Raw genomic sequence first — 23,916 nt, 5'->3', positions numbered from 1 at the left:
TAAGGAATATGAATATTTATTAAATCTCTACATCGGCAAGGGTCTCCATGTTGAACAGGAAAAGACGGGAAAAATCACGTAGGAAAAGAGCAATTTGTTTGATTACTTATAAAAGCGAAACCTAAAATTTAAAGGCAAATTCACACAACTAGAAATACAAATGCCCAACAATCGTACAGAGAGAACGGGGATCGAGGTCATTAATAAGCAAAGAATTCAAAGCTCATACAGGATGCCACTTTCACCTGTTACCGTGAGGGTTAGGGGTTTTGTTTGTTTTCAAGATTTGTATACTCTGTATGCTTGTTTGCTTTATTTTCAGTTTTACTACCTTAAGGGAGCAGGAGAGTGGGGCAAGGACTGAAGTCGAGATGCTTTTGGCAATTTGGCACCGAGAGCCCGTCCTATGGGAGTAATGTGAAGTACACAAAATCATTTTATTCACAAAGTTGCTCATCACAACATTATTTACAATACTGAAAATTTGGAAATTGACTAAATTCCCAATAACTGAAAGGTTAAGTAAATAATGATGAAATTACACAATAAAATATACTACCACCAGTATAAAGTATCTTTGCAAAAACCTGTAATAACCACATGTAACAGTGAAAGAATAGGAATATAAAATTGCACGATACAGCACACGGTATGACCGTAACAGTGTAAAAAATTTACATCCCAAAAAAGACAAGATATTAAGTGACTCTCTTGGTGTAAAATACTGATGCATCTTCTTACCTTTTACTACATTCGTATTTTCCAATTTTTCTAAAATTAACACGTTAATTTTACAATCAGAAAAAAATACTTTTAAAGTAAGGTGCCCACAAGATTCCTCAGCGATGTTTATTTCATCCCATGATGCAATCTAGAGAGTTCAAACCCCTCAGCCTCTTGGAAGTGGGGGCATGGGAGCGGGCGGTGGAGAGTGATCATGGATGGATGGATGGATGGATGGATGGATGGATGGATGGATGGATGGATGGGTGGGTGGTGAAGGGAGGACGGGACAACCTAAGGGTGGGCAGGGAGGCAGGGATCGGCAAGGGACAGTCAGGGACCAGTGTGCAAACTGGTCAGCCGAGGAAAGGGGCTTTGTGGAGTCAGGGAAGACTCTGACTGCTCAGCGGAGGTCTGTGTAGACCCAGTAGTAGGCACTAACGGTGTTCTTAAAGGGCAGGACCAAAGAAGGATTTCAGGAAGACACATGGATTCTTTGGGAGCAGGGGAGGAAAGAGGAGGGGGAGGTAAACTACGTGGGAAGGAGGTGCGAAGGGCTAGGATGATGGTGGTGGGAGTGGAGGGGAAGAGACCGATTGCCAGAGGGAACTCCCTGCGCTAAGCTTAAACCAGACGTATGTGGTTCACTACCGGACAAGTCTCTGCGGGCAAACAGAGTAGAGAATCAGCCCATAGGAGGAACCCGCCAACAGCCGGGTGGATCGGCCCAGAGTTAATCTAGGGCAGCTCCGTTCGTCCACTTTCTGGCACAACGGAAAGGCTGTAGATCGGTGCTGTCCGATACGGTAGCCCCGACGCACACTGGCTCTTGAGCACATGAAATATCGCAAGTGTGACAGAGATTGTGCTTTTGAAATGTTTATTTCATTTGAATTAATTGAAATTTAAATAGGCACATGTGCCTAGTGGCTAGTGGCCAGCACATACCTAGGGCAGTGGTTCTCAAGGGCACTCTCTGGAGGAGCAGTGTCATGTGGCCAAGTGCAGACTCTCAGGCCTCAGCCCAGACACCCTGAAGCAGAGGCTCTGCAGGCAGGACCCTCGTGTTTCTGAGCCACTGGTTTAGGGCCACTCAAAATTTCTGAGATTACTGGTCCGGGTTTCAACTAAACTGCATAAAAGAACCCCTGGCTCAAGTCTACAAAGAGTGACTTGAGAACCATTAATAAAACGTGTCCAGCTCAGCAGGATCAGAGAAAAGTTACGTGATGCAACGAAGACATGGTTTCTCAAAGCCGATTCAAGATAAGGAATGTGGTTGGCTTTGAAGTGTGAAAACCAGAGAGCAGCCGCTCATCCCAGTGAACGCTGCAGACGTGCACAAGCGGCTCTAAATTGGGTTCAGTGTCAAAAACACAAAAAGCGACCGTCGCCCGTGAGATGAGTTAGAAGAGCACGCCCCTGAATGTGAAATGCAGCCGCGCTTCTAAAAGGAGAGATTCATAAAGGGAGGCCAAGAAAAGCGAAAACCTAAGGAACATTCTGAGGCTACGCCCTCGCGGAGAAAAGAGGACACAGAAGCACTTCCAGCAGAGCCAGATCTACACGCGAAACACCCCAAAGCAGACCCAGCCCCAGCTGTGGCTTTGGTCACGTGGGTGAGTGATGGCCAGAATGCATGTCACTTTGCTCTCTTTGGCACGGTTCAAATTACGCCTTCAGCAAGAGTAGAATTTGGCGATTTTTTTTTTTTTTTTTTGCGGTACGCGGGCCTCTCACTGCTGTGGCCTCTCCCGTTGCGGAGCACAGGCTCCAGACGCGCAGGCTCAGCGGCCATGGCTCACGGGCCCAGCCGCTCCACGGCATGTGGGATCTTCCCGGACCGGGGCACGAACCCGCGTCCCCTGCATCGGCAGGTGGACTCTCAAGCACTGCGCCACCAGGGAAGCCCTAATTTGGAGATTTTTGATACTAAAACTGTGCTTCAAGAAAATAAAGAGAGAAAAAATGATGACGTGTACATATAATAGTCAACCATGAATGCAAAATAAAAGCCTGGGTGAAAACTTCTCGTTGTAACCGTGCAGTAGGAGATGAAGCTAAGTACGCTGAAAATACATCATGAGGAATTTGACCGGATTGTAAGATTCTTAGTGGAAGTGATGTGAGTGACAAAGAAGACAGGATGAAGAAGGAGAAAGAAAAGGCTGGAGGAAACCATCTACAAAGCTGAGGCTTCCCAGGAGAGACTCGAGCTTCGGGATCAGGAGAGAGGAATAGGGCCCTCCACTCCTCAAGCAGAAACTGTTGCCAGAACACTGTCACTTAATCGCTTAGAAGATTGTTGTGTTACCATATATGCCTCCACTGTAGGCTAATGAGTAAAAAAAAATCTGTATTTGAAATTTTACTGATTTGAAGTAATCTTATAATATCTTGCCTTTTTGTTTACAATTTAACACAGTGCAGTAGCTTAATTTGCCGTACTTTGTTTCACAAATATTTAAATACCAAAGCAGCACTTGTAAACAAAGAATTACTAAAGGTTACTTTGATACAGGACTACATTAGATGTTTATTAAGAGAGTGCTTGACTCTTCTGGTGACTACTGATAATTAATCAACTTCAACGTGTTGTGAATATGACCTGTGAATACTCCATCATTTTTAAGATGACGTAGGCTAAGCTTATTACTACCACCTGCCTTTCTGGTTACTTTCATATTTAGGGAATATAGAACCACATTCTGGGGGATTAGAAATCACCTAATATTATATTAATGAAAAGTTTTCACAGTTCTCAAAATAATTTAGAATTTAACAAAATTAATGTTGTCTTTAATCAGCACTTAAAAAGTAGACTATTTCCTGTCTCCTGGATAAATGGATGTTTGCAACCAACCATCTCTAGAGAAGGAGAACATTAATGGTTTTGAATGACTCAATTCATGGATACAGTTATGCCTGTAACTATTTTCCACTGTGAATAAAGATACCTTTTAATAGATGCCTTTGGGTTCAAAGGTCATATTACTTGCTAACAAATTATTATTTGGGCCAGAAAGTCTCTGAAAAATTTTAACTGAATTTCTCATACATCTCATGCCTCTAGTTTAGTGAGCATTATTTATTATTTGATGTAGAAATTCCATATTAATCACTTCATGCATATTTTATTTTGAGATTTGAAAATTTGTGATCTTAGAAAAACTGAAGCTAGACTTTAAGGCACTGGCATCTAGCATTATTATTTTACATTTTAAAAAGAAACCTAGATTACATGTTGATATAATATTTTGAATATATTGGGCTAAATAAGATATATTATTAAATTATAAACAAAAGAACTAGGAACTTTGTGTCACACCTAATTTGACATGTGGTTACTTTTTGAAATGCACTAAATTTCACAAATACTTAAAGTATTTCTTGAGTACAGTGTTATGTTCAGTTATTATGGTCTTGATAGCTAAACTTATGACAATTTTAGTTTGCTCACTCTGTACTTATTCATTCAACAAATAAGCTATGAGTGTTCCAAAAAAAAGGAAAGAAGAGGTTCAGCCCAGTCCAATTACCAACTATAAAGACAAATCAAAAGTTTCGGCTGTTACGTATTCTGAGGCCAAATTGTTGACGCCTGTTTTGACTGCCTACCCCTGGGGTTGCTTCCAATATTACAGGTAATCACGAAATAACCAGTGTAATTCCTTCTCTCACCAGCTGGACAGGAGAGCGTTATATATGCCCTCTGCGGTTGGCAAAACTCAAGGCGTCAACGATCGGGGAAGGGCTCCACCTTGGGAGTCATTATACATATTGTGATCCTGCCAAGGGTCAGAAGCTACAAAATACAGTTCCCCTGCATGGACGTCTGAGAAGTTAGCCAGAAATTCCCGGGGATTGAAGCCAACCCACACAGTATACCTATAGTCTACTGTGCGTATGGAATAGCCCATGACCTTTATATCTTCCAAACTCGGCTTGTCAGAATTCCACTGAGGAGAGTCCGCAGGCCGGGGGTACTGGCTATAGGCCACCAACTCACGGGGATTACCACGGATGTACAGATCTTCTTCCGAGTCACGGACCTGAAAATGCTTCAGAAGGTTCCGGCCTTCTCGGCACAGCTCCACGTGAAACGAGGGGATGGGGCAGCGAGGAGGGACAGGCAGCCCTGCAAGTCCCGCAAGCGTGGGGAAGAGAGAGAGCAGTTCCACGAGGTCCCCGGTTTGCCGGCCTGAAAGAGGAAGCAGCCCGGCGGAGGGGGTTACAGCGCAGAAGCCTGCTGCAGCCAGGCAGCACGAGCAGAGCGCGCGCCCAGGCCCTACACGCCGACTTCTGTTCTCTTACAGCATTTATTCTTAGCCCGAGAGTTTCAGGAACAAAGCCGACTCGGCACCTCACCCGATAGCAGGGCAGAATGAAGATGCCCTCAGCCTGCTGGCACTTTTAAACACGATTTGAATTTAGGACCCACCAGTGTTTAAGTGATTCAGGCAAGGGTCATCGGTGGAGGCCCAGACCGTTGGGGAGAAGTCTGTTGAGGACAGGCTATTCCGAGCCTCACGGTAGCATCACCCCGCGGATCACTCCTTTCTGGAAGTCTGCACTTGATCCATCGCCCTTTTATTATTGTAAAATACACACGACATAAAGTTTACCACCTTAACCATTTTGTAGTGTCTGGGTCGGGGGCATTAAGTACAGCCCCACCATCCATCACAGAACTCGCTTCACCATGCACAACTCCCCGTCGCCACCCCCCAGCTCCTGGCACCCACCTGCTACCTTCTGTCTCTATGTGTTGACTACTCTAGGCATGTGTATGTGGACACATCTAGAGTATGTGTCCTTTTGTGCCTGGCTTCTTTCACTTAGCAGCATGTCTTCAGAGAGTCCACCCATGTCAGAGTTTCCTTCCCTTTAAGGCTGAATGATATCCCATTGTATGGACGCGCCACGTTTTGCTTATTCAGTCATCTGTCAATAGACACTCAGGTTGCTCCCACCTTTTGGCTATTAATTAACGCTATGAACATTCTTCTGCACGTTTTTCTTTGAATGCCTGTTTTCAATTCTGTGAGCCATATACCTAGGAGTGGAACCGCCGAGCCACACGACCATTCTATGTTTAACCTTTTGAGGAACCACCAGACTCTTTTCCACAGCGACTGTACCATTTTACATTCCCACCGGCAATGTGCGAGGGCTCCAGTTTCTCCACACCCTTGCCAGTACTGTTGTTTGCTGTTTGTTTTGATAGCAGCCGTTCTAATGGGTGTGAAATGGTACCTCATTATGGGTGACTTATCTTTAAAGTCTTTACATTGACTCCTGTTAAAATTTATTGTGACCCTGGACCATCATTCTAGCCTTTCTGGATCATTAAGTGCTTGCTCTATACGGCTCAATTTTATTTCCAACGCATTTGGTTTGTAAGTAAAATAAAAAGAAAAAAGGTGAAGAAAGCTTTTTTAAAAGATACCTTTACAAGGGCAAGACCTGGCTGACACAACCGCCTTAACCAGGCCGTCAAGCTTGGCATCACTAATAATGGCACAGGCCGCCATGAAGTGTACAAGACGGCCGCCCCGGACGCTTGAAAGACACGAGGTCAGGGAGATGCGGGGTCCCAGAGGACGACAGGTCTTGTCGGCCACTGTAAGGACTTTTTACTCAGACTTGACACAGGAGTGTAGGAGGCCCCAGAGCAGGGCTGTGACACCACCTGGCTTGGGTTTTATCAGGCTCGCTGTGGCTGTTAAAGTCAGGATCACTGAGGAAAAACTCCAGGGATCAAGGGCACACGCAAGGAGAGTTTAGCAAGAGACGGTGGCAGTGCGGTCCACGGTGGTGACGGTCGGTGGGGGAAGTGGTGTGGACATATTCTGAATGGAGAGCGACAGGCGCAATTGCTGACACACCACGAACCGCATACAGACCATGACAGAAAGACGGGGGCCGATGGCCCCATGGTTTTGTGGCCTGGGCAACCACTGCCACTTCCTGAGATGGGGAAGAGCGTCAAAAGAAAGGCTTAAGGTCAAAGGTCAAATGGTCAGCTTTGGGCACGTTAGACTGGCCAACTGGGACAGGCTGTTGGAAACCCAAGTCCAAAGATCAGGGAAGACATACAGGCTAGAGGTAAAATTTGGAAATAAGCAGTTACATCAATTTACAACCTGAGCACCTCCCAACTGAAGTTTCAGAAAGGATTCTCAACCTGTCAGAAGATTTCTCCCAGCAAATAAAGGGCTATAATCATGCCCTGAAACCGTTTAACATTTTTATCAACGACATGAAAGAAGACAGTGCATGCGGCACATAGAAATTAAATGTGTGGAAAATAAAATTGGGCCGTAGAAAACAAACTCGGGAAGATCCAGAAAGGCCAGAATGATGGGCCAGAACCAGGAAAAATTTAAACAAGAATCAATAGAAAGTACAGGATTTAGACGTTAACACGATGGATTAAATGCAGAAGTCCTGAAAGGGAGCAACCTGGTTTAGTAGAGTTCACAGCAAAAGCGCTCCAAGAAGGGCAAATGCCACCTGAAGTACACGACTCATCTCTGCGCTGAGCAGATCGAGTCAGGAGACAACTCACAGAGAACCCACACAGGTCGACCCCCATGGCAGGGACGGCCATCTTGTCCAAGTGATGTTTCCAGAAGTGCTTTCTCAAACTGGAGCTTTTTGGAAGACAAAGACCAGGATAGCCAGGGGCCTGACGCTACCTGGAGAGGACCAGCTTGGGAGGACTGGGACAGGGAGGTCAAAGTAAACTTGCCCTTCACTCCTGGGGACGGCAAAAGCAGAAGCACTGATTTGACAGAGCCGGTGCTTCAGCAGATGGAGATGCTGCCGAGCTGAGGCCCGGCCAGAAGTGAGCAGGTGACGGAGTTCTGCTCACCGGTAAGCAGGCAACCCCTGCCCCAGTGGAGTCTGCTACCCCCTCCTCTGGGCTCAGAGCACACTGCTGTCACCTCTACGACAGCCCTCCCCATCCTGGGGGTGCCAGCTGCTCCTCTGTCCCTCCCCCTCTCCAAGCCCCTGTGGACAGGGGCCATACTCGTTAGCTCTGGGCCTGCCACTCCCCTTCCGCGCACAGGAAGGCCAAGTCAAGCAGCATTACTCCTGAATTTTCATACCTGGCTCCACTGATTCTGAGATGGAATCAAAAGGGTCGAGGTATGGGAAAAGCTTGTCGCCTGCCGCTGGAAGCGGAGCCGTCCTTCCCGGAACATAGAACAGCAGGGGCACGCGAGTAGTGACGTCAAAATTGCTGTATTTGGCCCATTCTCCGTGTTCGCCTAGAGCCCACCCTGGTTCATAAAAAGCACACAGAATGACAGAAAAAGAATAATCACCTCGTGGCTTGCTCATTTCAGTTAGACGCCATTTCATTCCCTGTTGTTAAAGCCAGAGGAAGCAAAACCTGATCGTCTAGAGGGCGTGTACCACCGAAACGGGCGCTGTGAGACTGTGGCACAATCGCTCAACTTCTAAAAATAGTATCTTTTTCAATTTTTAAGACATACCACAGACCAAGAAAACATAACTTCTGATTCCAGACCCTTAACCTTGATTAAAAACCACCCCCAACCCTCATTTAAAGCAAAAGATAGTTTGAATACCCCGAGATGGAACTTTCCAATCACTTCACGTTTGAGTGCCCTTTTTGATATGAAAAATATAAAAGAGACTGTATGTTGAGTATTTCGTATTAAAAAGTAACCCAAACTACAAAAAGCTGCTGTGCATGGGTTCAAGAAGGCTTCTGTGGTTCGGATGTAGGCAGTCCCAGGAGGGCCTTTTGAGAAGGGCCATTTGTAATCAGCTACAGCTGCCTCCGAACCAAAGCGAGCTTCGAGTGACCCTGCCTTCACGGGGGTGCAGTGGACTGTGGAAGCACCGGGGGAGAAAACTGGGCGCTGAGAAGACGGCCCGGAAGGGGATGGCAGATCATTAGGCAAACGGTGAAAAATTACACCTCCACACTTCACAATACGGGTCTTTACAAGGTGCGAGGTAGGCCTGTGAGAAATGACACGGAGAACTGTCTATGACATTAAGTGGAAGAAACAAGCCAGGCAACGAAACAGGACACAAGCACAATCAATCCTGCCACATCCCACGACGATACGTTACGCACATACACACTCATGACATACAGCCCCATGTATATGCACGACTGAAGGCAGGTGGACGGACCCCCAATCCGTCAGCACCAGTTAGCTCTGGGCAGGTGGGATGAAGGGCAGGGTGCTCTGGCCCTACATGATGTGCTCTGCATACTTCTTTCTCGCTACAGTGAGCACATGCTATGATCTAACACTGTCCCACTTCATATTTGACGATATTAGAGAACTGTTTTCCTGTTTCTAGGTAGGATGACGGCAGTGTGGTTAAACTTCAAAAGAGCCAAATTTGGGCTTCCCTGGTGGCGCAGTGGTTGAGAGTCCGCCTGCCGATGCAGGGGACGCAGGTTCATGCCCCAGTCCGGGAGGATCCCACATGCCGCGGAGCGGCTGGGCCCGTGAGCCATGGCCTCTGAGCCTGCGCGTCCGGAGCCTGTGCTCCGCAACGGGAGAGGCCACGACAGTGAGAGGCCCACGTACCGCAAAAAAAAAAAAAGAGCTAAATTTATTAGAAATACTGTTCAGAAGACTAAACCACCTGAGACTGGCTTCAAAACAATTTGGGGGTGAGGGAGGATAACCGGGGCTCACTGGCCTCAAACACACCCTGGCCAAAATTAAAAAGAATTTTTTTAAGATGTTTCCACTTTTGGAAAAAGTGAGAAACTGCCTTAGAAGAGACACAGAGTTGTGAACCCCAGGCTCCTGGCAGAGCGGACAGCGGGGCTGGGGTGGAAGGGGTAAGTCGGGTCTGAGGCCCTTGTTGGGCTCTGCCAGGATTGTTCTGGATCTTCGTAAGAGAAACTAAAACTCCTCCAACCCTCTAGGTTAGAAATGGGTCAAAGGGGCTCCCCACACAAATGGACGGCTCCCGCTGAGCTCACCAAGAAACAACAGTTACTACAAGGTCCCCCCACCCACCCAGCTCCACCACCCAAGCCCCCAAGATGCTTCTTTAACCCAAAAGAGGGCCCGCCTCCGTGGAGAGAAGTCCCAGGACTAACGAGGTGGCCATAAAGGCACCCAAGACTCCAGACTCAGGGCACTGCTGGTTCACAAAAGAGAATACACACCTATTTCAGGTAGCCTAGGAAAGTTTCCACAGAAAAGGTCCAATGCTTTGAGCGACTCACCTGGGCATTTCAAAAGGCTTACCGTGATCCGAGGTGAGCGCCACGATCGTGCTGCTCGCCAGCTGAAGATCGTCCAGGGCACTCAAAAGGTGGCCAACCTGCGTATCCAAATACGAAACACAGGCAAAGTAGCTCTGGCGGATTTTCCGCTGCAATTTAAAGAAGAAGAATAGTGAGAGTGACTGCAAGTTAAAGTGCACGGCATACCCAGCCACAGTGCTCGCCTGAGCGCCCCTCCCGGGCCCCAGCCCTCGGGCGCCCTTGATGACCTTCTGAGCCCAAACGGAACACTCCATTCCCTGCCATCTCACCCCCCCCCCCCATACAGCTACAGCAAAACCCGCATGTCCACAAGGAGGATTCTTTGCTAAGCAAATCAGTTTTCACTTTAGGGCACAGATCACAGCACGTGGATGTACCACTTACTATTCCTTTCTGTCTCCTTCACATACTCTTGTGGGTCCCAGGAGACACCCATGTACACAGAAACTGACCCCTCAGCCTTCCAAAGTCTGCTGAGGGTCACACCAAAGGTACCATATAGCTGTATTCATTTCCTGGGCCGCTCTAACAAAGTATGACAGACTTGGCGGCTTCAAACAACAGAAACAGATCGCCTCCCAGTTCTGGAAGCCAGCAGTCTGAACTCAAGGTGTCGGCAGAGCCTCTCTGAAGACTCCAGGGGAGGAACGTTCTAGCTTCTGGCGGTGGCCACAATCCTTGGCGCTTCTCACAAGGACCCCAGCCATACTGGGTCAGGGGCCAGCCCACGGCAGCATGACCTCATCCTGACCAGTCATACCTGCAATGACCCTGTTTCCAAACAAGGCCACATTCTGAGGCCCTGGGGCTCAGGACCTCCACGGATCTTCCTGAGGGACGCAACTCAACTCTAACAACGGCCGTGAGTGGGCCTCTCCCCTGAGCTCTTCGTAACCCAGTGGATGGCAGCCGCTTCCCTCACAGCCTGTGGCTGGCACGTGCGCTTCCGGCCCAACAAACTGCCCACAGGCAGGACAACGGTGGCGGAGGAGGGAGAGCAGCCCACCCCCCACGGACCCCCCACCCCAGAGCGGCTTCCGGAGCAGATAGGCTCCGTGAAAGAGCCGCAGCCTCTGCTGGGCTGACTCTTCCGCCGCCTTGTCCACAAATCTTAGAGAAAAAGATGAGTCCTCTACCCCTGCCACAGGGGAGAAGCGAGGGAACCGCCGAGCCATCAGACCAGCCCCAGCTTCCGTGTGTCCCAGCTGGTCCTGTCAGCCGGACCCGCGGTGAGAACAGTCATGAGACTCGCCCCCTCTCCCCAGGTGGTGAAGACAATGGATATCCATCTAACCTTCTAGAAGGATTATGCTGAACCCTGGCTACTTCTAGCTTCTGGTAGATAAAAGTCTCCAGTCTGTAACTTGGGGAACTTCAGTCCTCCTGGGGACCAAAGACACCTGTCAGGATGGCTGTGTACTAGTCAAGGGTACGCCTTCCTTCCTATGCGGGCCCCTGGAGACAGGAGAAGCAACAGATGTGGTCGTCAACCTCACTGAGCCACCCGTCCAGTGAGGACAGGAATGGAGACAAGAAAAGGTGCATTACTGGTGGGGCCCAGGGACGACCCTGGAGGATGAGCCCTCGAGTCGGCCTGGGGAAATCGGGGGAGGCTTCACAGAGGAGTTAGCATTTGAGGAAAGGAGCTGGCAGTCAGACAAGCGGGGTCGGATGCCCTAAGCAGGGGCTGCAGAGCGGGGAACAGTGTGGAGTCACCGCAGGCCAGGGCACGTTTTGGGCCAGCAAGCTGACCAGTGTGGCTGGAGAGTCACATGGGAGCGCCGGGGAGCAGGACAGGACACTGGAAAGGCAGGTCACGGCCAGATGATACGGACCCAGAGGGTCCATCCACGGAGTGGAAGTCTCGGGTTGGAGGCCAGCAAAGGCACTGAGGTCACCCGAGGAGAGGAAGTGACACAATCTGGGCTGCAGGCGAATGAGGGTCCCCCACCGAGAGCCAGAAGCAGACGCCAGGGGCTCGAGGGGAACCAGCAATAGATCAGCGCTGCGCGCACGGGGCAACCTCCACGGTCGCTCGTTGAAGCGACAAACCAAGACCAGACCACTGCGGTGGTCCACGAAGTGGTGCCGAAGAGGAATTTAGGGAGATGGGGTAGGAGCGGGGGAGGGAAAGGAGCTGAGGACCCCAAAGGGAACGCCAGGTTTCTCGCTAGGCTGGCAGCACGATTCAATGGCACGGAGAGGGAGGGGGCGCAGGAGGAGGAGAAAAGGAAGAGCAGGAACGGCGGTGCAGCCACACGGGGCCTCTACCAACCAGTGGACAGACAGACGCGTCTGGAATCAGGAGCGTGGGGCTGGAGAGGCTGTCCCGGGGCTCATCCACAGCAGGCTCGGCGGGCAGGGCTGGGGGCGAAGAGCACAAACAACACGGGGGGCGGCCCTGGGCTTGAGCCCGGAGGGCAGCACCTCCTAAGCAGCTGACACAGGACGAGGCGCCTGCCCTGGGGCCTGCAGTGGAGGGGGCCCAGGAGGCTTGGCGAGGAAGCCCAGGAGCAGACATTTCCAGAAGGCGTAGCTCTCTCAACAGTGAGAGGGCAGCAGGGATTCAGGGACGGTCAGGACCCCCGAGGCTGGATTTTATTTGCCAGTGAGATCAGGGCTGACCCAGATGAGAGAACGCTTAGTGGGATGCGGAGGCAGGAGGCCGCACAGAGGTGGACGAAGAATGAAAGGGCAGTGAGGCCACAGACGCAGCAGAACAGAGCACGTCGCACTCATTCTCCCGTGGAGGGCGGGCGAAGGGGCAGGAAGGGGAAGAAACAGGCAGGGCCCAGGGAGGCGGTACTTCTGAAGATGGGATGGACAGCTGCACGGAAGTTGGGAGGAGACGGCAAGGAGGGGCAACGGGGTAGGGAGGGGCCGAGTCCCTGCTGCTCTTCTCCTGAGACCAGGGAGAAGGCCGCAAGCTCAGCACACAGGCACGCACAGTTCTGGCTACAAGTGAGGGAGGTTATTTCCAGCTCCCGTTTACCAAGTACCTGCTGGGTGCCATCTGATCCTCCGAGCCACCCCGGAAGCTGAGCATTACCACTTCCATCTTACACAGGAGGACTCCGAGGCTCCGAGAGGTTGATTAACTTGCCTAGAGACACACAGCTGGCAAGGGGCACAGCCAGGATGTGTACCCACGTTCAGCCTGTGCCTTCCCCTTCCTCAGACTGGTAACCAGCCTCTGCCTCTGAAACAGGAAGTACAGTCATCTGCTGAGAGACGGGGCAGAAGAGCGGGGGGGCGGGGGTGGGAGGATGTGGGGGCAGAGGGATGTGAGGGGCTGGAGGGGAGTGGTGAGGGTTCAGAGCAGCTGCAGAGGGCAAGAGGGAGCCGAGCAGAGGACTGGGCATGCGAGCATGTCCCTGCCTCAGGACGCGGGCTTGAGAGCAGACAGGGTAGCCGGACTGTCCTGTGGTCAGGGTATTACAGTCAGGACGAGGATAGAGGGACACGCGTGCTCAGGAGCTGGCGGGAAGAGTAAGTGACCGGCCACGGGGCCTCAGCTATCCAGGGAGGGAGCAAAGCCCAGAGGGGAGCTGGACACGGGGGAGAGGGGGCCACACACCAGTGATCCCCGCGTGGCCCCAGGCTCACGCACGCGGCACTGAGTTAGAGGGCTGACGGCTGAAGGGGGCGCAGGACCCAGAGGCTCGAGACCCAGAGCTACAGGCGGATGATGAGCAGGGCCAAGTGCGAGGTGAATGTGGGGCGGGGATCAGCACACAAGTACACCAGGGAGGTCCTCTGGGTCACTGTGAATCTGTGTGTCCAACTGGGCAGCTACACCACCAGCGGGCGTGGTGAGAGGAGGGGCTGAGACAATCGGGAAGGCACCCTCGCCGTGCAGCCGACACTGCCCTAGACAGCCCCCCCACATTCACTGTGGTCCCCACTGAAAACCTTCAGAGCAGCTGTCATCACGGAAAACCTTCCCCCATCTTGTGTCGACTTTGCAGATAAGGACACCGAGGCTCAGGGAGATAGGATGACTCGTCAGCAGCCATGCAGCCGGTGTGGGGTAACTGGAATTCGAACCTAGACTGGTCAGAGCCAGCGAAACAAACGTGGGGGCTCTGGCATCACACCTCCCAGGGGGCGCTCCTCCGCAGTAACTGCGTGATCTGGGCAAGTCTCTAGTGTCCTTACCTGGACAACAGAGACAGCAGGCCCCCCGCTAGGGTCCCACGGGGACCAAAGAGCACACACAAAACGCTGAGCACCCTTCCCGGTGTGCAGTCCAAAATGTAAAGGGTCATCGGGAACGACTGCCGCTAACGCGATGTCCAGGCGCAGCCTCGGGGCTGCAACTCCAGCAAACCCCGCTCTCAGAACCCCTGCGGGGGGAAGTAGGAACCCAACAGACCGACGGGCCCACTGCTTCTCAAACTCTTACCACTGCCACCCGAGACGCAGGGTGGCGCGGCCCTCCTCGCTCAAACCCTTGCCGGCCGAACACAGGGGCCAGAGAGCAAGAGACACCTGGGCAGTCTGTCTGGTTTTGTTTTGTCTCGACACGTAGCCTACGGCAGCGGTTCTCAAACTTCTGCCTGCATTAGAATCACCAGGTGTGTGTTTTTGGAAATGCAGGTTCTCGGGCCCCACTCCCAGCCTCCAACTCCCTGACTCTGAGTGGGACCAGGATGCCGTGCTTCTAACGAGCCCTCGTGGGGGTTCTGACGCAGGCGGCCCAGGAAGCACTGTGAAAACGCTGCCCTCTTCCTTCCCCTGTAGACGGGCTGCGGGAGCGTTCACGTGCTAACAGAAAGGCAGGGCTGCGTGTGGAATATTCCAGAAAGAGTGTTGCTCAGCGTGCGCTCTGCGTGCCAGGGAGAGTGGGGTTGACGAGTCACCCCCACGTCACAGCAAACGGACCCCAGACACTGCAGCTGGACAGGGCTGGCCGTGTTGGTGCCCCAGCCCCCTCTGTGCCAAGGCCCCGCTCACCAAGCCACCTCCTGAGAGCAATGGATGCCCGTGTCGGCGTTCCCACGGGGACCCGCCAGGACCAGCAAACTGAGAGTTCTGGGTGGCACGGGAGTCGCCAACCACCCTACACCTGACAGACTGTCACCTGGATTCAACAGCATCTCCTGTCAGTTAGTGAGGGTCACCCAGGGCCTCTCCCCATGCCAGGCCCACAGCCCGCAAGTCCCCAGATCTCCAGACACCCCCTTCTTTGGAAGCGGAGACGCTGAAGGGGAGACTCTCTATCCACCCAGCACGTTCGCCCCAACCCCGGTGCTCCACAGGCCGCCTCACACAGAGAAAGTTCTCAGCAAGACACAAGGGACAGAGCATGTCCACCGAGAAAAGCACCATCACTCGTGACATCATGCCATAAGTGCCCAATACTTCCCCCAAATCCGTCCTTGATACCTGAAAGTCGGCGGGAATCGGGCCGTAGGGCACACTGAGGTTTAAGGCTTGGACATCCTCCCGCTGCCTGATATCCATCCAGGGGTTGTAGGCCACAGGAGGGAGGCCGGCAGGGACCTGGGGATCAGGAGCTAGGGTGATGTTCTCCAAGGGATACAGCTTCTGAAATTCCTTGGGGGGAAAGCACACAAAGCCACCGGGCCGTCACTCTTCCGGCAAAGGCACAAGGCTGGGCCCCTACTGGTGTTTACGCTGCCTCTCCTCTAAGCCTGTGACGCGTCTACACAAGTACCTCCCCCACCTGAAAGGCACTCTCACGAGATGCCAGTGGTAATGAAACGAGTTGGCTGGTTTCCTACAAACCGAGCAGCGACAGCTCTCTTCCCTCATAGAGACCGATGCCCTCCTCTTCCCGCTGCCACGTCCCCTCCAACTAGAAAAGGTGTGCAGAGGTGTGGCCAGTTCCCCAAATCAGCCTCACGCTCAGAAATTCACTGGGAGAGCACACAGGAGTCCGCACACAGCCCTACTCACGGCTGCAATTACTGCAGAGAAAGGATACCAGCCACAGTCAGCAAAGGGGATTGTCACAGGGGGTATCTGGGGGAAACCAGGCACAGGCTGCCAGAGTCTTCCCCCGGTGAAATCACACAGGATGCGCGCAATTCCACCAGCAACAAGCTCTGTGACAGCACGTGTACAACGCTGCTGCCAGGGAAGCAGAGGCTCGTGAAAGCCTCTGCACCCAGGATTTTTACTGGGGCTGGTCACGCAGGCACCCTCTGCCTGCACACATCAAAATCCCAGACTCGAAGCAGGAAAGGAGGGGTTTCCGTGAACAGCTCAGGCCTAGGGAGCCACTTGGCAGTTCTGGGAATGGTGGGAACACTCCCGAGATCCAGGTTCCCAGAGGCCAGGCCAAGGGTCAACCTCAGGAGCAGGCCTTTCAACGGATCACAGTCAGGCCTGGTAGGTTAACTCCTTCTGCACGAGAGACAGAAGTTGGTCTCACTCCATCAAGCGGGGCTGACAGCTCCTGCTAGGAAGGTGAGATCCCCTGGGCCAATCAAAGCGCGACACTCACAGCATCAAAGAGCACGTCTCTGGTCTCCACGCCCATCGCAAGTGACGGGCATGCTTTGCAAAGTCAAAAGGGTGGGCTGCTCAGGCTCGGGGAAAACATGATAGGAAAAAACTGAAAAATATTCTGAAAAAGAAGAGACTACATACTCTAACTGATACACATGCAAGTGCAGGATTCGAGCCTCCAACGAGGCACATGCTGCCCTGTGTTTCAGGGCTCGGGGGAAAGGCAGTTACTGAAGAGGGCTTCACATCTCCTGGAATTCTGTACCAAGGACCGCCACTTACTGCAGGCTTCGGCGGCCAGCTCTGCACCCCTTTTCCGTGATGACTCACTAGCCAACCCAACATTACTCACTGACTTCTAGCGAAAAACCCTCCAGTGGAGGAAGTAGAAGCCAAGCGCTTCTAACAAGATTCCTACGTGTCCTAAGTCTACTTCTTAGCCTTGACCTCTGAAACCCATCTTCATACCACTGAGTATACTAGTGCCATCAGGCGTCCCTGGTGACAAGGGATGGCAGGACGCGGCCACCTTCACTATGACACAGCTGTCGCAGCTGTGCTGGGTCAGCCGTCAGCCAGCTCTTCACCTTGGGGTATCTGAAGGGGATGTGCGGCTTATGATAGCCCACAGCCAGGAAGAAAGGACTGCCAGACGTTTTCATCTTTCCCAACAACCGTATGGCTTGCTCGGTGCTCTGCTTGTCAGGCAGGGTGCCCTCGGGCACATCTGCCACATCCACAGGGCACAGCAGGTTGGCACGGAGTTCTCCGTCTGGTCCCCTGCAGGTCTTCCAAAACAAAACATACAAAGTCAGCTTTTTAAGTGCAAGAAATAGAAGTCATGAAAGTTCCCCACAATGGATTTAACGTTTATATTTCGAGCACATTAAGTATTAGTCATCCAGACTACACGGGCACATAGAAGTAGAAGTAAAACAGAGAAGCGTTTCTTCTTTTCCAGGCAGAGGCCAGAAATCCAGCAGAACTTAGTTCGCTTCTCGTTGTTCATTCTCTGTCTCTAGGTCATAATTAATTAAAGGAAACCGAAGTAAACTCACGATCAAAAAAAAAATCTGTCTCTAATTCAACAATAAAAAAACGTAGACCAAGGACTTGAATAGATATTTCCCCAAAGAAGATATACAAATGGCCAATAAGCACATGTAAAGATACTTCACATCATTAGTCATTAGGGAAAGGAAAAAAAATCTGTTTTCAATTTCAACGACAGACTAAAGCTTATAAGTGACAGGGTCACAGTTAACTAGATAAAGTGACAGTTCATGGAATTTCCAGATCCTCAACTCCACCATGCACAGGATGGAACCTACCGCTTCGTTTCTTAAAGTGGCCACGTCGGCCACAAGGCCAGTTTCAGTTTTGACCACGACTTCTACCTCACAAATACCCAGGGGCGCCTCACCGAGGAGCACCCTTTCACAGCTCCGCCCTGGGCACACCGCCCTGGGCAGGGCGGCCGCCATCTGCCCCCTGCAGCACCGCCAGGGATTTGAGAATGACGTGGGACATGGGCACAGGGACCTGGCATTTGTGAGACTACTAAAAGTAGCAAGATGACTTCAGGGAACAGACGCATCGAGATGGGGTCTTCCGATCTCATTCTCTTAATACTCAAGCCACAAGCCACGGGCCAGAGCCCGCTGGCTTTCACTGTATTCTGAAATGAAAGTTGTCATGAATTTAGAACACTTTTCTGCACCCCACCAACCTCCCCAAATCCACACCCTTCTCCACACGATGGCTCTAAAATCCTCTGAGAAACATGTCATTTCTCAACACTCCAGCTGTTTCCCTGAATTTCTTAAATGTAAGTTTTAGTTGCATTTATACATCGGGGGCTCTTCTGAACCGAGATTAAGTTTCCTTATAGATTCCTTTTTTTCGTAATGCTTTAAAATTTTAAAGCCCCTATCAAAGGTCTCAACACCTGAACATATCCATTAGGCCCAAGACAGACAGACAGACAGATAGACGGAAAGCCTTTCTCCCAATCTGGGCTGAGGCGCTTAGAGCACGGGTCTCTCTTCGTCCTTCCATGTCTCGGCATCTCCTATAACGAACCCTCTGCACAGAGCCTTATCCAGAGTGAGCACGAAGGAGCCATTAAGTGAGTCTTGCACACTACAGCATAAGCTTCTAGAGCAAGGCATCCCTGCCGGCTTCGAAAATGCAGCCACCTCTCCACTGGACCTAATGCTCAAGATCCCAGCACTCATCCCTGCCAGGTCATGATCACAAACCAAACCCACAAAGCCCACCACATAACCAGCTGGAAAGGACGCACGTGCTGCACACACAGTAGTTAACCTGAATTTGCTAGGCAGGGAAGAAGAGGCTCCTCTTCAGACCAGTACCCCTTGCACGGCCTTACCTTGGTGTTTTCGTACTTTTCAGAGGACGGATGATAAGGTGGAACAGACCAGCTATAGGGAGAGTCGTCACTATGATTGGAAGACACTCCTTGAGGGGGAAGAAGGAGGAAAGTCATTAAATAAAGCATGGCGAGTCCTTCAATGCCCTCCCCCACCAAAATGTACACTTTGTACACAACTGGGAAAGGGCCATCCCCTTCTTTTGGCCTCAGTTTCCTCATCTATAAAATCAGGAGCCTAGGCCAGATGATGAGAAGTGCCCACGAAAACCGACCCTCTGGGCTTCTATCTGAGTACTGAGCCCCACCCTACAAAGGGGGCGGCAGAGGCAGGGGCACAACCATGGCTGGCTGGGCAAGGGGAGGCTCCGCGAAGGGGGGTGCTTTGCCGGATGCCAACCAGACACGAGACAAGGGGGCCGGGGTTCGAACCCCGACACTGCCTTAGGACGCCAGGTTCAGTGCTCTCTCATGACGCAGAAACCCACCCGTTTACAGTCTACCTGGGAAGACAAAATAACAACGTGCGACACTGAGGAAGGACTGCCAGCCGTCTGGAGAGGAGAAGTGCTGTGTGAGTGAGGGAGCCCCGGGCACAGAGGGGACGTAGGTCCGGGGAGGGCTGGCGGCGAGGGCTCTGGAAGGAGGAACCGCCTATGCAGATGAGCCGGGAGGAGCTGAGAGGGTAGCGTGGGCAGCGCCACGGGAGAAGGGCGTCGCCAGCATGGGGACACACGGGGACTCCAATGACGAGCACCTGGCCAGGCAGGACTGGAGGCAAAGGGGCAGCGGGCGGAGGGCTTCTCAACCCCGCAGGCACAGTGGAAGCGCAGAGTGGGCTGACAGACCTGGTCCAAACCCCCGCGCTGCCCCACGTGCCCGTGCAATCTCGGGCACGCTCCGCGAGCCTCCATTTCCTCCTCGGGAAATGACGCCGATGAAGAACCCACCTTGCCTGCTGCTGGGGAGAGGATTACGGGGGCAGCTGGCACAGCACCCAGCAGGCGCCTGGCACGCAATCAATGGTGGCTGCCGTCAGCCTCAAGCAGGCCCCTCCCCGACACAACAGGGTCTTGAGAACAAAGACCCGCTTGAAAAATGTGTCTCCAGGAGGGCTGCAGGCCAAGTGTTTGCTCTCGGGCTAAGACAACCCCACAATCTAATTATCAGGGGTAAGGAGGCCAGGCGCCACCCCTCGGGCCCCGTCAGGCCTCCCTTCCTGAGGCACGATCTCCCCTCTGCTGTGTTTGCTCCTTTCGTCTCTCTCTCAAGCTGTGCTCAGGCCAGAGTGTCAAGATGTGAGCACCAACTGCAGAAAGTTCTACTTGCACTTGCTGGCGACCTTTTGGCCACACAGCCTGACAGATCTCCTTCCAAACTGGGCCCAACTTTGCGGCCCCTCGTGATAAGCACTTCTCGGGACAGAGCTCGGGCTCTCAAGGCTCCCCCCCCCCCCCCCCCCCCGCACGCTGCCCTGGGATCCTCCCCTGGGAAGGGAATCAATGCAGCTGCCACTCCAGCTTCCCAGAGGAGGAATCGGAGGCTCGAAGAGGTTGAACGATTTGCCCCAGGTCCAATGCACACCTAAGAAGTGGCAGAACTGGGACTAGAACCCAGGGGCCGGCATTCCCGGTGCCACTGCCCATCAGCGGTTCACTCTGCCTCCAGAGGTGCTCATCCCGGCGGAATGCGGCACAGAGGAGACCTGAAAACAAGTGGGACTAAACTACAGTACATGTCTCTGTTAGACCACTGTGCTGCCATTAAAGATGACGGCACGAAGAGTCACCATGCGGGAAAATGTTTATGTCTAAAACACTCACAATATAGCTGCGCATCACTGGTGGTACAGTGGCGAGCACAGCTGCCTTCCACAATATAAAGTTGTATATCCAGGAAAATCCCAAACCAGAAAAATAATACGCCCAGAACCAGGGGACGTCATCACAGTACAGCTCTCCTTAGTGGTGCAAATACAAGCAATTTATGTTCTTTTTTTTTCCTCTCTTTTCTGCCGCGCTGCGCAGCTTGCGGGGTCTTAGTTCCCCGTCCAGGGATTGAACCCGGGCCCTCAGCCGTGAAAGCGCTGAGTCCTAACCACTGGACCGCCAGGGAGTTCCCAATTTATATTCTTTAGTTTATACTTCCCTTTTTCTCCCACAACTTTCTGTCAAATAATAATGCCTTACTTCAAGTTAAAAACAAAAAAGTTTTAAACTGTCTGCTTCAGCATTCTCATTCTGGCAGTTTAGCTGGCAGTGTTGAAGGTCAGGACTGGGTGGCCCCTGGCACCCTAGAGACCCTGGGTACCAGCTTACCCTCCTCTTTCTGACCTAATTCACAGACAGCGGGCAGGCAACCCCTGCCAGCTTACAGCCTCTTCACTGGGCAAGTCAGCAGAGCTGCCCTGCTCTCACTTCACTGCCAGGGACCCCGGGTTACAGGGGGTCAGGCGCAGAGCTGGACGCCCAGCCAACACTCCCCCTCCCCCGCAGCCAGTGCCCTTCCTTCCCCCCACGCAGCCAAAGGAACCAAACAGCACCGTGACTAGTTTCCAAAAGGAAGAAAAAGCCCTTCTACCCTTTTTCACTTTTGGTGAGAACACAAAGCCAAGCTGAGAAGTGATATCCTGCACGAAGGTGGCAGCGACTAACCAGGTGTCCACCGAGCCCCAGCCCCAGGAGGGGACCCCCGTCCTCAGACACGAAAATGGAGAGAGCCCAGACTCGGAGGGGCAAGCAGTACCAGGATGAAAGACTTTTCCAACCGACATGGTCACGTAGCCATTCTCCTTGAAGTACTGGGGTATGGTGGAGAAGTTTCCAGAGTGTGCCCTCCAGTAGGAGTTGAAGTCATACAGGCGGGTAGTGTCTGGTCTCCTCCCGGTGAGCAAGGACACGCGGCTCGGGGCGCACACGGCTTGCTGGTAGGGAGCAGAAGCAGAGGGACACGTCCTCAGAGGAAAACAAAGTCTGGGAGCTAAAAGGTAACCAGGCAACCTCCCAGGTCCTCGGCTAACAGCTTGGTGGCTGAGTCATGCAGATCTCAAAGCCAGCCAGCAGGATTTGGGCCTCACCCAGCCGCCAGCAAGAAGTCTTCCCCGAGGGAGGAAGGCCCCAGCCCCTCCATCCAGCAGATGACTGTGTCGTTCTGCATGATGGCGTCTCACGGGTGCCCGGAGCAGGCAAAGGTCTAGGGAGCAGCCCCATGAAGGGGCACAGGAAGGAGAGCCGCTGTGGCAGCATCCCCTCCTTCTCAGCACCAGGCAACCTCCAGTTGGGGGAAGAAAGGTGGGCAGGACCAGCCTGAACACAGTATACCAGGGCACACCCTCCACCCAAGGAGAAGCACCCCTGAAAAGCACAAGCTTCCTTGCCAGTGGACAACCAGGTTTGCTCAGCCGCCATTTTCCAAACTGTGCTCCCCTCTACTAAAGAGATGCCTGGCACAATGAGTACCATGCCCCAGCCCTCAGTGCACGAGGCACACACCCACACCCAGAGGTGCCCAGACATACCTGGGCAAAGGCATTCTGGAAGAGGAGGCTGCGGGAGGCCAGCTGGTCCATGTTTGGGGACCTTATGACCTTGTCCCCGTAACAACCCAGGGAGGGGCGTAGGTCATCCACGATGATTAAAAGGACATTCAGAGCATCTGCACAGGAAGGAGGGGCTTCAGTGAGATCACCTGCACTGACACCCAACCCCCACCCGGGGTAGGTGCTAGGGTACCCAGAGGTCCAAGGCTGGTCCCAGCACCTTGACAACCCAGCCAGCTACGCCAGGGAGGGTGGAAGTGGGTGCACAGAAGAAGCCCCAGTCCGGGGTGGCAGGGTTAGGCTTTGGCCATGGCCTCAAGCCTGGATGAGGGAGGGAGAGAAAAAAGAGGGCGGGAGGGAAGGATGGTGGGTGGGTGGGAGGGAGGGAAGGGAGGAAGGATCGATGGAAGAAGGAATGGTAGGAGGGAGGGAGCGAGGGAGTTAAGGATGGAGGTAGGCAGGGAATTAAGGAGGGAGCCCCGCAATGTGGGCGAGGGCGCCGGAGGCACCTGTGGCCGAGCTGCCCAGCGCCGCGGATCCGACGGAGCCCAGGACCAGGCCAAGCCAGAGCAGGCCCCCGCCTGGCGGCAGCATTTTTGCCCCGGCGCAGCCGCTCCGGGGCGACGATGACAGGTTTTGGCAGGAGGGTAGGGCCGCCCCCGCCGCCTGTCGCGCGTCCTAAATCCGGGAACCCTGCCCGACGCGGCCGCAGCCGGCCGCATAGGCCGGCGCCCCGGCCCGAGCGCGAGTGCGCCTGCGCGAGATCCGGGCCACAGGGGGCGGAGCCGAGGCTTCCGCGCAGCGCCTGCCCCGCCCACCGGGCCGATTCACTGGTTGGGGCGCAGTTCCCGCGTCGGGCAGGTACTTGGGGAGTCTTCCCAGGTGTCTCCAAAGATTTGCGTTGCAACCACTGTCCTCAACCAGCAGTTTGCCGCCACTTCGCCTTTGCTCGTGCTATGCGTTTCACCTGGAGGCCCTTCCCTTCCCTCTTCTCTCTATAAAAGTCATACTTTTCCTTGCAGACCAGCCCAAATGCCATTCTCCTTCCATGAGGCCCTTTGAGAACTCGCCTTCCTCCATCTAAAGGGACCCCCTTGCTCAACAAATACTTACTAAGTACATCAGATATGTATACCGAGCAGTGTTGGCAGCTTGGAAGTTCTGGCGGCTGGGAGTTCTAAGTTCCTTCCCTTGTGGAGCTTGTGGACAATAAATGACCAAATAAACATTGAATAGCAGTGGGCATGCGCGGTCTGGAAAAAAAAATATGGGGGCGTGGGTGGCACATGGGGAGTTTCATGTTATTTTCCATGGGGTGGCCAGGCAAAGCCTCACTAGTAAAGTGATATGTGAACAAAAACTTGAAGGAGGTGAGGGAGCAGGCATTGTGGAGAACATGCTTGACAGTGTTAGCTGATGGCACAGGGGCTGGTGTGGCTGGTGGGGAAACAGGAGATGGGGAGCAGGTAGGAGATGGGAGGAGTGAGGGTCATAACTCTTCCGGTG

The 23,916-nt window shown here is 52.9% G+C and overlaps 1 protein-coding gene and 1 long non-coding RNA gene across 3 annotated transcripts; both read right to left on the bottom strand.

Moving 5' to 3' along the window:
* On the bottom strand, nt 1-23,148 carry IDS (iduronate 2-sulfatase). Of its 2 annotated transcripts, XM_067722842.1 has the most exons (9): nt 22,920-23,145; nt 22,390-22,526; nt 21,618-21,795; nt 18,873-18,961; nt 17,068-17,268; nt 15,392-15,562; nt 9,984-10,110; nt 7,839-8,012; nt 1-4,924 (listed from the first exon to the last, which is right to left on the bottom strand). In XM_067722842.1, exons 1-9 carry the CDS (start codon nt 23,002-23,004, stop codon nt 4,452-4,454), a joined length of 1,635 nt encoding a protein of 544 aa, XP_067578943.1. In that variant the 5' UTR covers nt 23,005-23,145; the 3' UTR covers nt 1-4,451. The 2 variants fall into 2 exon arrangements, with proteins under 2 accessions (XP_067578943.1, XP_067578944.1); XM_067722843.1 differs by lacking the exon at nt 15,392-15,562 and having other exon boundaries at nt 22,920-23,148.
* Nucleotides 5,624-7,831, bottom strand: LOC137216791 (uncharacterized). Its single transcript, XR_010939857.1, has 2 exons — nt 7,674-7,831; nt 5,624-7,239 (listed from the first exon to the last, which is right to left on the bottom strand). It is a non-coding gene; the product is annotated as an uncharacterized lncRNA (long non-coding RNA).
* Nucleotides 23,149-23,916: the final 768 nt, after the last annotated feature.

Source organism: Pseudorca crassidens, chromosome X, assembly GCF_039906515.1.
Source record: "Pseudorca crassidens isolate mPseCra1 chromosome X, mPseCra1.hap1, whole genome shotgun sequence".
Lineage (NCBI taxonomy): Eukaryota > Metazoa > Chordata > Mammalia > Artiodactyla > Delphinidae > Pseudorca > Pseudorca crassidens.
Note: the sequence above shows the minus strand (reverse complement) of the source record. Positions and strands in the feature narration are given on the sequence as shown.